Genomic DNA, 12,767 nt, shown 5'->3' on the forward strand with positions numbered 1-12,767 from the left:
ATGGCCATGAAGCTGTCCCTGCACAGCACAGCACGCAGCAGGTCTGTTGGAGTGAAAGGTGTCACAGTGGGTTTGCATCTCTGTCCCAGGGCCTGGCACCGGGATGTACCCCCTTGGCCAAGGCTGCTCATGTCCCTAGCCCTGGTGAAGATGTGGCTGATGGTCACAGCATCTTCACAGACCCCTCCCCTACCCCCATAGAGTCAATTCACTTCACTTCAAGGGTCATGGGAGTCTGAAATGTTTATGAAGCTGCCTGTTAATTCTTACTTAGTTTTAAATGTGGCCCCTTATTCTACAACTCAGACAGAAGTTACATCAGGCTTGAGGATAAACCCTGCCTACTTAATTTCAATTCTCTCAGACTCCTCAGCATTTTAGAAATATATTTTATGTATGTATGTATGTATGTATGTATGTATGTATGTATGTATGTATGTACGGAGACAGGGTCTCACTTTGTTGTCAGCGGGAGTGCAATGTGATCACAGCTCACTGCAACCTTGAATTCCTGGGCTTAAGTGATCCTCCTGCCTCAGGTTCCCAAAGTGCTGGGATTAAGGGCATGAGCCACTGTCTTTCAACATATAGTAGCTGGTTTATTTCATAATTGCTATGTTTTGAATGTGTCCCCCAGAAGTTAGGGCTTTAGAAACCTAATCCCTTTGCCTTCTTGAATGGATTAATGGATTCATGAGGGCTTTACCTTTACGAATGGGTCAATGTCACTATCACAGGAGTAGTTTCATTATCACAGGAGTGATTTTGTTATAACATGGAGCTCTCTCTGGCTCTCTCACTCTTGCTCTCTCACCATGTCCCATGCTGGGATGCATCGTCATGCAGCACAAAGGCCCTCACCAGAGGCTGGTGCCATGCTCTTGGACTTCTCAGCCTCCAGAACTGTGAGCTAAATAACCTTTCTTTAAAAAAATAAATTACCCAGTCTGTGATATTCTGTTATAGCAACAGAAAACAGATTAAGACAGTAATTCTATGTATTATTTTATTTGATTTGTTATTGGCAGTCACCAAACTACCAAAGGGGTTCATGGCACAAAAAGGATAAGACTGTCAGGAGCAGATGACCTGGCAAATGCAGATGTGGGAAAGGAATAGGCTTGGAGCAAATGCAAGGTTTAATCGCTCTTTCAGGGTTTTATGCTCCTTGCCTCTATTAATTTAGTAAATGGCTTTGTCACGGGTGTGTTATTGTTTGCTTTTCTTTGATGGCATCCCTCATGTCTGGGCTGAGCAGGTGACTAAGCACTTGGGACTTGATGGGCTGAAGATGGGACATCCCCAGGCTCTCTGTTCTTGGAGAAACAGCTACAGCGGGTTCCTTGAATATGTGTCAGGATCTAATTTTCCTAGGAGGAAAAAAAACCCTGTGAAACTATATATGCAAATGTGAAAGAACAGAGGGGAGGTTATCTCCGTTGGGCGTTCCCTTCTCCTCCTAGTCATTTGTTGAGCATTTACATGCATCGCCCCCATTTAATTCTCATAGAGCCTGGGAAGTAATTTTCTATTCCTACTTAACAGAAGAGGAAATGTTACAGGAGATATTTCAAGACTTACTCCGGGTAAAGCTGTTTGCAAGTGACAGAGCTAGAACTTGGTGGTCCCAAAGCCTGTGTCACACTGTTCTCACTGCCTCTGTGCCCAGCCTATGCAGGGCAGGGAGAAGAACACCAGGGTGGCCTTAGGCAACTCATGGGTGTCTGGGGAATCAAACAAGGCAGCATATACCTGATGAAAGGAGCCTCAGAAATTCAAAGCAAGTGATTGCTTTCATCTAGGGTGGTCCAAGAAGTCTTTCTTGAGCTGGGTCATAACAGATTCAGACATGGAGAGGTGGAGAGAAAGCTGTGGGGCTGATCGTGGGGGGCAGGGGCAGCAAGGGGATGGGTAAGGACAGATCAAAGGAGGTGCAGGGGATCAGTAAGAGAGGAGGCTGGTGGCCTGGGATGGATAAATGCAAGCCTGATTCCCAAGTTGAGCAGTTTATACTTATTTCAGCAGGATATTGGGGAGCCACCAAAGGTTCTTGAGAGGGGAAGTCATACAATAAAGCTTCACTTTAAGAAATGAATTGGGAGTTGGAAGATGGTTTAGGGGGTGGCAGGCCTGGAGACTGTGAAACTGGTTAGGAAGTTATTGCAACTGCTTGGGTGAGAAATGCTGAGGACCTGAAATAAGGTGATGGAGGGGAGACAGGAAGGTCAGCAGGAGCTGGATGCCTGATTGCATGGCAGGGCACGGGTGGCTGGGAGGACCCAGTGGGGCATGTGGACAAGAGAGAAGTCAAGGGAGGCTGAGAGGACCAACCATATGACTCTTAGCATTGGAGTGACCGTGGGGAGTTTTAGCCCATTCATCCTGCAGTTTCCCATAGGTCCTGCAAGGGAAGTCCAATTGGCCTGTGATAGAGACCTGTCTGGAGCCCAGGCTCTCCAAGCTGTCTCCTGGTTTCCAGGAGAGATCAGCCCTTGCCCCAGGCCTGCTACATTGGCTTTTGCTTTTCCCACAGTTTAGCCTCAGAAGTGGTGGGAGCAGAAGCTTTGACCACAAACTGGAGCCATGAAGCCAGTTGTGGTGGCATGAAATGAACGGCCTCAGACCTGCGGAAGTATTGCACCTGTTCATAGATGATCAAAGGAGCGGCAGGTGCATATTCTTCCTCTTTTGCAAATGGCCAATTGCCCTGAGTTTTCCGTGAAAGAAGGGCCATGGAGAGTAATGGTGCAGCTCTTAGACTCTGGAGCCCAACTATTACAGGTGGGCCCAAATCCCAGCTCTGCCGGGTACTTGCCGTGAGACTTTGGGCAAGTTGCTTAATCTCTCTGTCCATCAGTTGCTTAATCTGTAAAATGGGAATAATATTGGTATGCCCCTCCACGGACTACGGAGGATAAGTAAGTTAAAACATATAATGCTAATCGTGCCTGGTATGTAAATGGTGCTTAATAAATAAATGTTGAATGAATTCCTTTTTTAGAACGAAACATCCCAAAGAGAAGAATCAGAGGTGATTTTTCTTTTCCCTTTTGCATGTGAAATGGAAAAATCTAGATAAGAAAGGGCCTAGCTTTGTTCTGTCCACTTCACAATAGTCCACTTGAGTTGGGGGAGAGGAGAGTTACTGGAGGGAGTATGCTAAAAACTCATGAAAAATGGTTTCCTTTCTCTGCTTGTTGAAATTCTGCCTTCAAGGCCCAGTTTAAGTGTCACCTCCTCAGAGGAGCCCTCCTTGGTTTCTACCCTTCCTCAGCCCTGTCAGACTCGTGGCTTCCTTCTCTATTCTCCCCAGTGTTTAGCACGTAGGTTGATGGTAGCACTCACTAATTCTGCTTTGTTTTACCTGTACTCAAGTTCATGGCTGTCTCCTCTCTGTGGTGGAGCTTTGTGTTGGATGGGTCTGGGAAGTTCCACCTACAGCTGACAAGCTGGGCTGGGCTCCAGGCCATCACAGGTCCTCCAGCAGCAGCTCTCTCCACCCTGGCCTTGTTCCTTCAGACAAATGTGGCCAATGCGTTGAATTCGCAGCACTTTTAGGATCAAATCACAAAGCAACTCCTTCCTCTGTCCCGATTTAGTCAGTGGAATCACCTCTTCCCTGGCCACTGCTGCAAACTCAGGCAATCCTATAACTTTTCTGGTTGCTCTTAGTTAATAAAAACTGTCTCACTGCAGGAAGGTTAAATGTCCCATCCAGAATTTGAGTTAAAATGAAGGCTTCTTGCCTCTGCCGTCCTGAGCTTGCTGCAGGTAGGAAGCCTGCAGCTGGGAAGGGGCTTAACTTTTCCCTCCTTCCTCACCCAGCTCACTGTCCACATGCTACTCAGACTTCCCGGCATTTGACCCAGCGGACAGCTCCTGCAGGTGTCTCCCCCGGCTCCTGTGAGGCCCAGTGCCCTGGTTTCCACTCTTTCTGAGGCTGTGACATTGGAGCTGTCTCTTTGGCTCTTCTCTGTCCATACTCTACCCCTGAAAAGCTGCACTCCAGCAACATTCCCATCTCTCCCTTCAACCCAGACCCTCCCTGAGCTCCAGATTCTGGTTTCCAGTGCTGGTTTCCAATGCCGGTTTCCACTGCTGGTTTCCAGTGTTCAACCTGACAACGGCCCCTGGCTCCAAGGCTTCCTGAACTCAGTAACTGCCCCGCTTAATTGCTGAGATGAGAAACCCCTGGTGGTGCTTGTTTTCTCTCTTTCACTCCAAATCCACGCACAATCTAGCCCCAAGTTCTGCAGGCTCTGCAGCAGTGGTTCTCTGTGCAGCAGTGGTTCTCAGCCCAGAGTGACTGTGGCCCCCAGGGGACATTTGGCAATGTCTGAAGACATGTTTTATTGTCTTAATTGGGGGTGAGTGGTGCTATAGGTGTCTAGTGGATTGAGGCCAGGGATGCTTCTAAACACCCTACAGTGTACAGGCCAGATCTCACAGTGAAGTATCTTCCAGTCCAAAATGTCAGTAGCAGCACCCCAAGAAACCCTGCTCTGCAGCCAGAACGCATCCTGCACCCCACGTTCCTCCTGTCTCCACTGCCATGGCGTGGCCAGAGCAACATCTCATCTGGCCTGACTGATTGCAATGACCTCTTCCACTCTTGCCCTCCCGCAGACTGGTTTCCACCGCACAGCCAGCAGTGCCTTTCTTTTTTTTGAGACAGAGTCTTGCTCTGTCACCCAGGCTGTAGCGCAGTGGTGTGATCTCAGCTCACTGTAACCTCTGCCTCCTGGGTTCGAGCGATTCTCGTGCCTCAGCCTCTTGAGTAGCTGGGATTACAGGCACGTGCCACCACACCCAGCTAATTTTTGGGGTATTTTTAATAGAGATGGGGTTTCACCATGTTGGTGAGGCTGGTCTCGAACTCCTAACCGCCTCGGCCTCCCAAAGTGCTGGGATTACAGGCATGAGCCACGGCGCCTGGCCAGCAGTGCCTTTCTAAAGCGGGAAGATCCTGCCCTTCCCCAGCCTAAAACCTTCCGGTGGTTTTCCGTGGCTCTTAGAACCAAACTCATCTCTGGTCAGCAAGGCTCCGGACAGTCCCTGCTGCCCATCATCCTCCAGGCTCAGTCTCAGGCATGGCTGCCCTGGCCTGTCTCTTGTCCCTTGCTGGGGGACTTTGCTCTTGCCATCTCATGGGCTTAGCATGCTCCTCCCAGACCTCAATGCACCTCCTCATCTCTCAGGTCTCTGCTCCCACAACCCAATCTCAGGAAGTTGGGGGGGCGATGGGCGGGCTGTGGCCCGGGGCGGGTTTGGGGCTGTGCTTTGTGACTCAGCGCTGGTTCACTTCTCTGCACTGGGGTGTGGTGGGGGTGATCCTGCTTTTAGTCAAAGCAGCTACAAAACTCCGAGAGCAAGTCAGCTGTTTTCTACGTCTGGAAGCTGGCCGGGCTCCTTCTCAGATTTATCGAAGGCAGGCAGCCGCTGACCCCTCCCTTTGCTATTGGAGGTGAGGAGACGGAAGGGGACACGGGCCCTGGGAACTCGCCCCTGCTGAGTCACTCTACCTTTGGCAGCCTGAAGTTCGGGCTCCTGGCCCAGCATTGCAGGACCCCCACTGTAGGGATGGACCCCAGGCTCAGAACCCTCATCTGGTCAGGGCTCTGCCGCTGCCTGGAACCAACACACAGACCTTCCATTCCCTCCCTTGACTCAGGTCTCAGGCCAGGGCAAAAGTAAGGGGCACAGTGGGGAGAAAACCTGTGGAGGTGCCTGCTTGGTGCAAGCTCAGGCAGAGGCTCTTGACGGGACACTTCCCCTTTAACTGACTCATCACTCCCAGCTTCCAGGCTGCATCATGGCCGTTATGCAGAGAAGTCAACCAAGTCGCAGAGAGTTCATTGACGGGACAGAGCCTCGCAGGAGAACAGATTCAATCCAGAACTCAGATCCAATGACTCCACACCACGTGCGCAAGTGCAGACACACACACACACACACACACACACAGCCTGCCTGTGCTGCTGAGGGTGCAATAAGGACCAAGAGAAAGAGTAGCCAAGGGAAGAGGGACAGGCCTTTGTTGGGACAGTCCTGGTGGCAAAGGGCATTTTGGCTGAGAAACCCCTAAAGTTAGATTTGACCCCATGACTGGGGTGGGGGGCACAAGCTTATCTCAGAGCCGTCACCTCCCCTGCTCTGGGGTCTGGTTGATCCGTGCAGGGACACAGCCCTGTGTGCTGAGAGGAAAGCTGGCCCTGTGTCGGGGGCGGGACAGGCACCCAAGGGCCCCGTGGCCCTCCCTTTTCTTCCCCAGGTGGCTGCCCCCCCCAGAGGCGCTCCTGCCACCTGCCCCTCCGAGAGGGACGTCTCCAGCCACTTGTCCACAGCCTCAGGAGTATCCACAGCCTCAGGAGTCTCCACAGCAGAGACAGACGTGGGAGGGTGAGTTCTGAGGAGATTCGGAGTTCTGAGGAGACTGGGATCCTCTCCAGGGATGAGGGAGCCAGGCTGGAGGGGCTCGCGGGGAGCGGGGGGACTCTGCTCCTGCTGATAGAAGAGGAGCGCGCTGTGGGCATCTAGTGAACTGAGGCTGATAGAAGAGAAGGCCCTGGCCAGGCTCCGTGCTGAGGGCCAGGCGCCTTTGTTGCTTTTGAAGAGAGAGAGCCTTGGGAGCAAGCCCGCAGCTGCCTCTTCCTCCCTCAGATGATCCCTTTGCCCTAACTGGACACCCGGTGGGGCTCAGAGTTGATGGGGTCACAGGGGATCTGCCAGCTCAGGAAAGAAGAAGGTGAGCAACAGGGACAACTTCGGTTCTCCCATTCAGGGCAGGGTGGCCTCGGGCAGGTTACCCCATGGTTCTGCTCCTAAGCCTCCTCCCTGGGAACCAGGCCAACATCTCCTACCTCACGGGCAGGCCGTGAGAACCAAATCTCGGAGCCATTCGCCACCAGGAAATGCAAATGAAAGCCACAGTGAGATGCCACCACACGCCCACGGCTACAGTGACAATCGGTAATGGCGGTGGGGGGGCGGGGGGCAGACGCCCCCCCACCTCCCCGCTCCTCTCTGGCGGGAACAGAAAACAGCCTAGCCCCCTTGGAAAACAGTTTGACCATTTCTTAGAAAGTTCCACATCACCTGCTTATGCTAGACGGAAGAAGAGTGTGTGCTGCACGATTCCATTTAGGTAAGTTTCTAGAAAATGCACACTCGTCACAGTGACAGAGGCAGATCAGAGTCTGCCTGGAGAGGGAGGGTGCACAGGGGCAGGAGGGACGGGCGACAGAGGGGCACGTGGCTTCCGGAGGCGGTTTCACAGGTGTAGACATGTCAAACTCATCAAATTGTACTACTTCATTAAATATCAGTTATACCTGGGTAAAGCTGTAGAAAATATCTTTTTGGAGGCAATAAAGGGCGGATTTACGCGGCAAAAAAAAGGCAAGGCAAGTGAGGCGCCTGGCACAGGACTGTTTAGTCAATGCCAGCCGCTGGACATGTGAGCCCAGACTAGTTTCTCACAACTTCCATTCATTCTTTCCTTCCCGAACACGGAAACGGAGCAAGGGGAGGGGCGGGAGCCCTGAGCCCTGCCTGCAGGAGCGCCCAGAGACACGCATCACAGAACTGGGTCACGGTCCTGGGGATCGAGGACAGGAGGGCCTCGCAGACGCCCGGAAGGTTCAGAGGCAGCAGCTGGAGAGCAGGCAGAGAAGAGGGTGAAGGAAGATTTCACAGAGGAAATGGCATCTGGGGTTGTGAGGGACTCTGCCTCGAGGCCACTGCTTAGGGCTGTCCGGGCTGGTGAGTGGGGCCTAAGGGATCCTCTCCTCCACGTGGTGGGGTATGGAACATGGGACATGGGACAGGAGAGCTCAGCTCAGGAGAGTGTCCCCAGAGCCCCTGGGAGCAGAGCAGCCACAAGCAGATGAGGGGCCCAGAAGCAAGGGGGGCTGAAGGGCCAAGACTTTGGTGGGGTATCAGTTTCCCAGGGCTCCATAACGACCCGGTCAGGAAAGGCACCGGGTGGCACTGCTTTGGGAGAAAGAGCCTCCCGTGCCCCTAATCCCTAACCCTTACCCGGGGGCAGAGAAGCCACTGGGATTCCGGGATAAGGCCTTCGCAGGCTTCTTTTAGGAAGTGGCTCCCCTTTGAGAATGAGGGTGGAACACAGGGAGATGCAGGTAGCACAGCGTGGAGCACTGGCTCCAGGGTCTGATGAAGTAGCTTCGTATTTGCCTCTGCCACATCCTAGCAAGGTGACTTTGGGCACAGTACTTTGCCTTTCTGGCCCTCTGGGTGATTGGTTGTTACTTTTATTTTGTTCTGAACTCTCGGTAACATCTAGCATGTATATGAGCCTGACTAATGGTTCACTTCGTTCATTCATTCAGACACTCATTGATCAAATCTGACCAGCTCACACTCTCCTGGGTTAGCCGTTAAATCCCAGCACCTGTAGCCAGGTGGACGTAATTCCCCACAGCTGGGCCCTGCTGGGGACTCATCTCCCTGTGCTCTTGCCACACGCCTACCTGCAGTTTCCAGAATGTGCCAGGCTCCCTGGTGCTTCTGAGCCTCTGCAAGTGTGGCTCCCCTGCCTGAAACGCCCCCACCCTCCTGCTGGTCTGGCCACCTCCCAGTCAGCCTTATCCAGTTACATTTTCCTGCCTCACTTCCCCACTGAGTGTGGCCCCTCTCAGCTCTCCCAGCCCCTTACCCTTGGGCCTCTAGTTTGGCAGCTGTCACACAAGCTACAGTCACAACTGGTCTGTCACCCATTGCAGACGGGGCTCCTGGAAGGGTGATGCTACGGCTCCCCCCACCTCTAGCACGGTGCCCAGCACAGAATGGGAACTGAGGAAATGTTTGTAGCAAGAGGTAAAACTGCTTCACAGTATGTGTTATGAGTTGAACTGTTTCCCTCAAAAAGATATGTTGAAGTCTTATGACCTCAATTGTGTTTCTCCAAAATCCATATGTTGAAGCCCTAACCCCTGTACCTCAGAATGTGACTGCATTTGGAGAAAGGGCCTTTAAAAAGGAATGTGATTAAGTTAAAATGAGGTCACGTGGCTGGGCTGTAATCCCATCTGCCTGGAGTCCTTACAAGCAGGGAAGATATGGACATAGCCACACCTGGAGGAAAGGCCAGGTGAAGACACGGGGAGGAGACGTTCCTCTGCAAGCCAAGGAGAGAAACCTCGGAAGAAACCAGCCCTGCGAACTCCTTGGTCATGGACTTCCAGCCTCCAGATCTGGGAGAAATCCATTCCTATGGTTTAAGCCCCTGGGTCTGCAGTACTTTGTTATGGCAGTCCCGGCAAACAAATACAAGGTCCTACGCCCCGGTGCCTCCAAAGGACCCTTATTTGGAATTAGGGTGATTGCAGATGTGCTAAGTTAAGATGATGTCTTAACTTATCAGGGTAGGCCCTGATCCAATATGAATGTATCCTGATGAAAAGGGGAAATGTGGACACAGACACGCACACAGGGGGACCGCCATGTGGACACGAAGGCAGAGATTGAGGTGATACATGTAGAAGCCCAGGAATGCCAAAGGTGGCCAGAAAACCAGCCGGAGCTGGGGAGGCCTGGAATAGAGTCTCTGTCACAGCCCCAGGAGGAACCATCCCTGCTCGCACCTTGATCAGAGACTTTTGGCCTGCAGAACTGCAAGGCAGTGAATTTCTATTGCTTCAAGGCACCTAGTTTGTGGTACTTTGTTAGGGCAGCTCTGGCAAACAGAATATGGGAGATTAAAATATCACCCCACTACAAGTTCATCCAAACAAGGGGTTCTGCTGGCAGCAGCACAAAGCTACCATGAAAACACCTAACTATGAGAAATGAGCTCCCAGATCCTCCTGCCCGTCACTTCCTGATCTTAGCAACTTCTGCCCCTTCCACTCACACAGACAACTGTTTACACGTCTGTGCTGCCCCCAAGCCAGCCACCCCCAGAACCAGGCTCTGCCCATTGCTGGGCTCAGTAAATATTCTCACTTACGGCTAGGTCACCCGTCCAGAATCGTCCTCTGCTCCCTGAAATCCCATCTCCAGGAAATCCAGACCCAGGCTGCACTGAGCCCTCCCACGTGGGTACAAGAGCACATTTAGACCAAATTTCCGTCGGTCCAGGGAGGCCCTGGATGCCAAACTTTTGCACCTTCTGGTGCTTCCCGACATGCCACCCATGGCTGACTTGCGTTCTCTACCTTGGCTGCTGCCTGTCCAGCTGCACACCTGTCCACACCCCAGCTCCAAATAAGGAGAGGAACTAAACCCAGCACTGCCCCGTGGCAAGCTGTGGAGAAGGAATGGGAGTGGGTGGAGATGTACCTCCCTGCTCCGTGGACGTGTGGTTAGGAAACGCCTTTCCTGGCCAGGAGCAGAAGCTGGACTGGGGTGAGCCGAAATCTCGGCCAAGACTCTTTGACCTTCAGGGAGTGCCTGAGACGCCGCACAGCCAACAAGCTGCGGGGCCAGGGACACTTGCAGAACGAGGATTGGCCTACTTTAGCCCCCTGCCCAGGGCTTCAATCCCCTCTGCAGTCTCCCTGCTGAGGGGACACTGCTGTGTGTGAACACCTCAGCTGACGTGGGACAGCTGGCATCTTTCCTGCCTGGACCTGAGAATGGCTGGCCGAGGCTGAGGCTTGGGGCGACTCATTCCCTTCCAAACTTGCTCATATCCGTGCAGTGGGCCACAGTTCCCGTCTGGGAGCCCCCCACTCCTGCAGGTCCTCCTCAGCAGCCTTCCCCATGGCTCCACGTAAAATTTCACCCCCACTCATTTTTCCTGCCATATTTCTCTTCTTGTCACTTTCCACCCTCTAAGTCCTGTTTGTGTGTTTAACTGATTGCTTTTGGTCACCGTCTGTCTCCTCCCGTAGAGAGGCTGCCTGGGAGGGAGGGTTTATTTGAGGGCTTGGGGTTGCTATGGCAGGCACAAAGTCTGCAGCTGTGGCCTGCCCGAATAGAAGAGAGGCTGGAGTGTTAAGTGGGAGGTGTTTCTGCAGTGGGTCCACAGCCATGCGGGGCTGGCTGGAGGGGGCTAGGCGGGGGTCCTACGGGCAGGCAATGGGTCCTAGTAGCTGCTCCGGGTCTCCTGCAGAAGAGGTTGCAATTTCAGATCTGTGAGCTTCTCCTCATTCCAAACACTGGCTTCCTCCACGTCTTTTTCCCCTCCTGGGAATAATTGGAAAAATGATTCCTAAGCTGTCAGGAGAAAATAAAGAAACCATAGCGACCGATTTGCAGCCTCTCCTAAATCAGCCAAATGAGAAATGGATTTGGAACCACCTCTGGAGGGGGCGGCTAACATCTCCAGGAAGGCGATAACCATAGATTGTGTTTCAGCAGGCGGGGAGGGGCAGGGCTGGGGTGAAGCTGCTGAAAGCCTCCCTCAGCCACCCCCTGTGCTTCTAGTCCCTTGCCTGGCTCAGGGCTGGCCAGAAAGACAGAGACGTTTCATGCAGGGCTCCGCAGACGGCAGGCGTTCCACACCATTCCCTCACTTCTCTGGAAATAGCCCTGGGAAGTAGGCAGTGTTGCTGACTCCAGGTCACAGACCAGGAACCACAGACCTGCCTGTGGCCGCAGAGCTAGTTCATGGGAGGAGGCTGGAGCCAGTGCTCACGCTGACATTGGCCTGGTCCCCACAACTGTGCCTTTTCTGTTGTGTCCCCAGAATTTTAACATTCTCCAGCCAGACACAGGCCAAGACCAACAATGCTTCACTTGGTGAAGACCATTTCATGTTCCTCCAGCAGCCTCTGTGACCTTGGGTGGGCCATTCTGTCAAGTAATCCTGAATTTACCTCCCAGTGACATTGCATCTCTGGGTCATCATCAGACTTCTTTCAGGGTAGACCTGCGGGACTGTGGAGAAAAGGGCTTGAAGGAAGGAGGAGATTTGTGCCGGAGCCTCTGGTGCTGTCAAAGTCAAATAAAATATACAGACAAATCTCTAAGTTTAAAATGTTTTATTTGGGAAGCAAGAATTTCCGTTTGGGACATACACACAGACTGGGCGGTCTTCAGTATGTCCAAAGAGCAAAGAGAAGGTTGGAGGTTTCATAAAAATGAGAAATATTAACGGATTGTTAGGAAAGCAAGTTCATTCGTGCTGGAAACGTTTTGGGGATCCAGCAAGCTCTGATTGGTGGGTGGGTGAAACTAGTCTTAGATTTCCGCAGGTTGTTTCAGTAGCTATTAGATCAAACTGGTTTCAGGTTGCAACACTTGTTCCAGCAGCCAGGGTTGGAGACAGTTATATTCTTGGAGCAATCTTACGTGCTTTTTCCCCTGGTCTCCTAACTCTGCTTGCCTATGACAACAGTGACCTTTGTATGATCAACTTTCACAGTGGTGACAGGAGGAGCCAGATCTGAGCCCACACCCATGCCTTCTGGCTGGCTTTCTCTCTCTTGCTCCTAACAGGGAAGTGCAGGATGAGTGACAGAAATGGACTCAGCTACAGGCAACATCGAGTGATCTAGGTTCCAGGTTCAGCACTTTGTCCATTGTCTTGTCAACATAAAGAATTGGTGTTTTGGAATTTTGTCAGACGGGCGGATCACGAGGTCAGGAGATGGAGACCATCCTGGCTAACATGGTGAAACCCCGTCTCTACTAAAAAATACAAAAAACTAGCCGGGCGAGGTGGTGGGCGCCTGTAGTCCCAGCTACTCGGGAGGCTGAGGCAGGAGAATGGCGTAAACCCGGGAGGCGGAGCTTGCAGTGAGCCGAGATCTGGCCACTGCACTCCAGCCTGGGCGACAGAGCAAGACTCTGTCTTTGAG

At 52.4% G+C, this 12,767-nt stretch overlaps 1 protein-coding gene across 1 annotated transcript; it reads left to right on the forward strand.

Annotated features, from left to right (window-relative positions):
- LOC116418458 lies at positions 1-11,929 on the forward strand. The gene is made up of 6 exons (XM_031934175.1): positions 1-66; positions 5,344-5,464; positions 6,272-6,399; positions 6,782-6,969; positions 7,513-7,761; positions 8,745-11,929. Exons 1-5 carry the CDS (start codon positions 1-3, stop codon positions 7,745-7,747), a joined length of 738 nt encoding a protein of 245 aa, XP_031790035.1. The 3' UTR covers positions 7,748-7,761; positions 8,745-11,929.
- Positions 11,930-12,767: the final 838 nt, after the last annotated feature.

This window comes from Piliocolobus tephrosceles, chromosome 15 (genome assembly GCF_002776525.5).
Source record: "Piliocolobus tephrosceles isolate RC106 chromosome 15, ASM277652v3, whole genome shotgun sequence".
Classification (NCBI taxonomy): Eukaryota; Metazoa; Chordata; class Mammalia; order Primates; family Cercopithecidae; genus Piliocolobus; species Piliocolobus tephrosceles.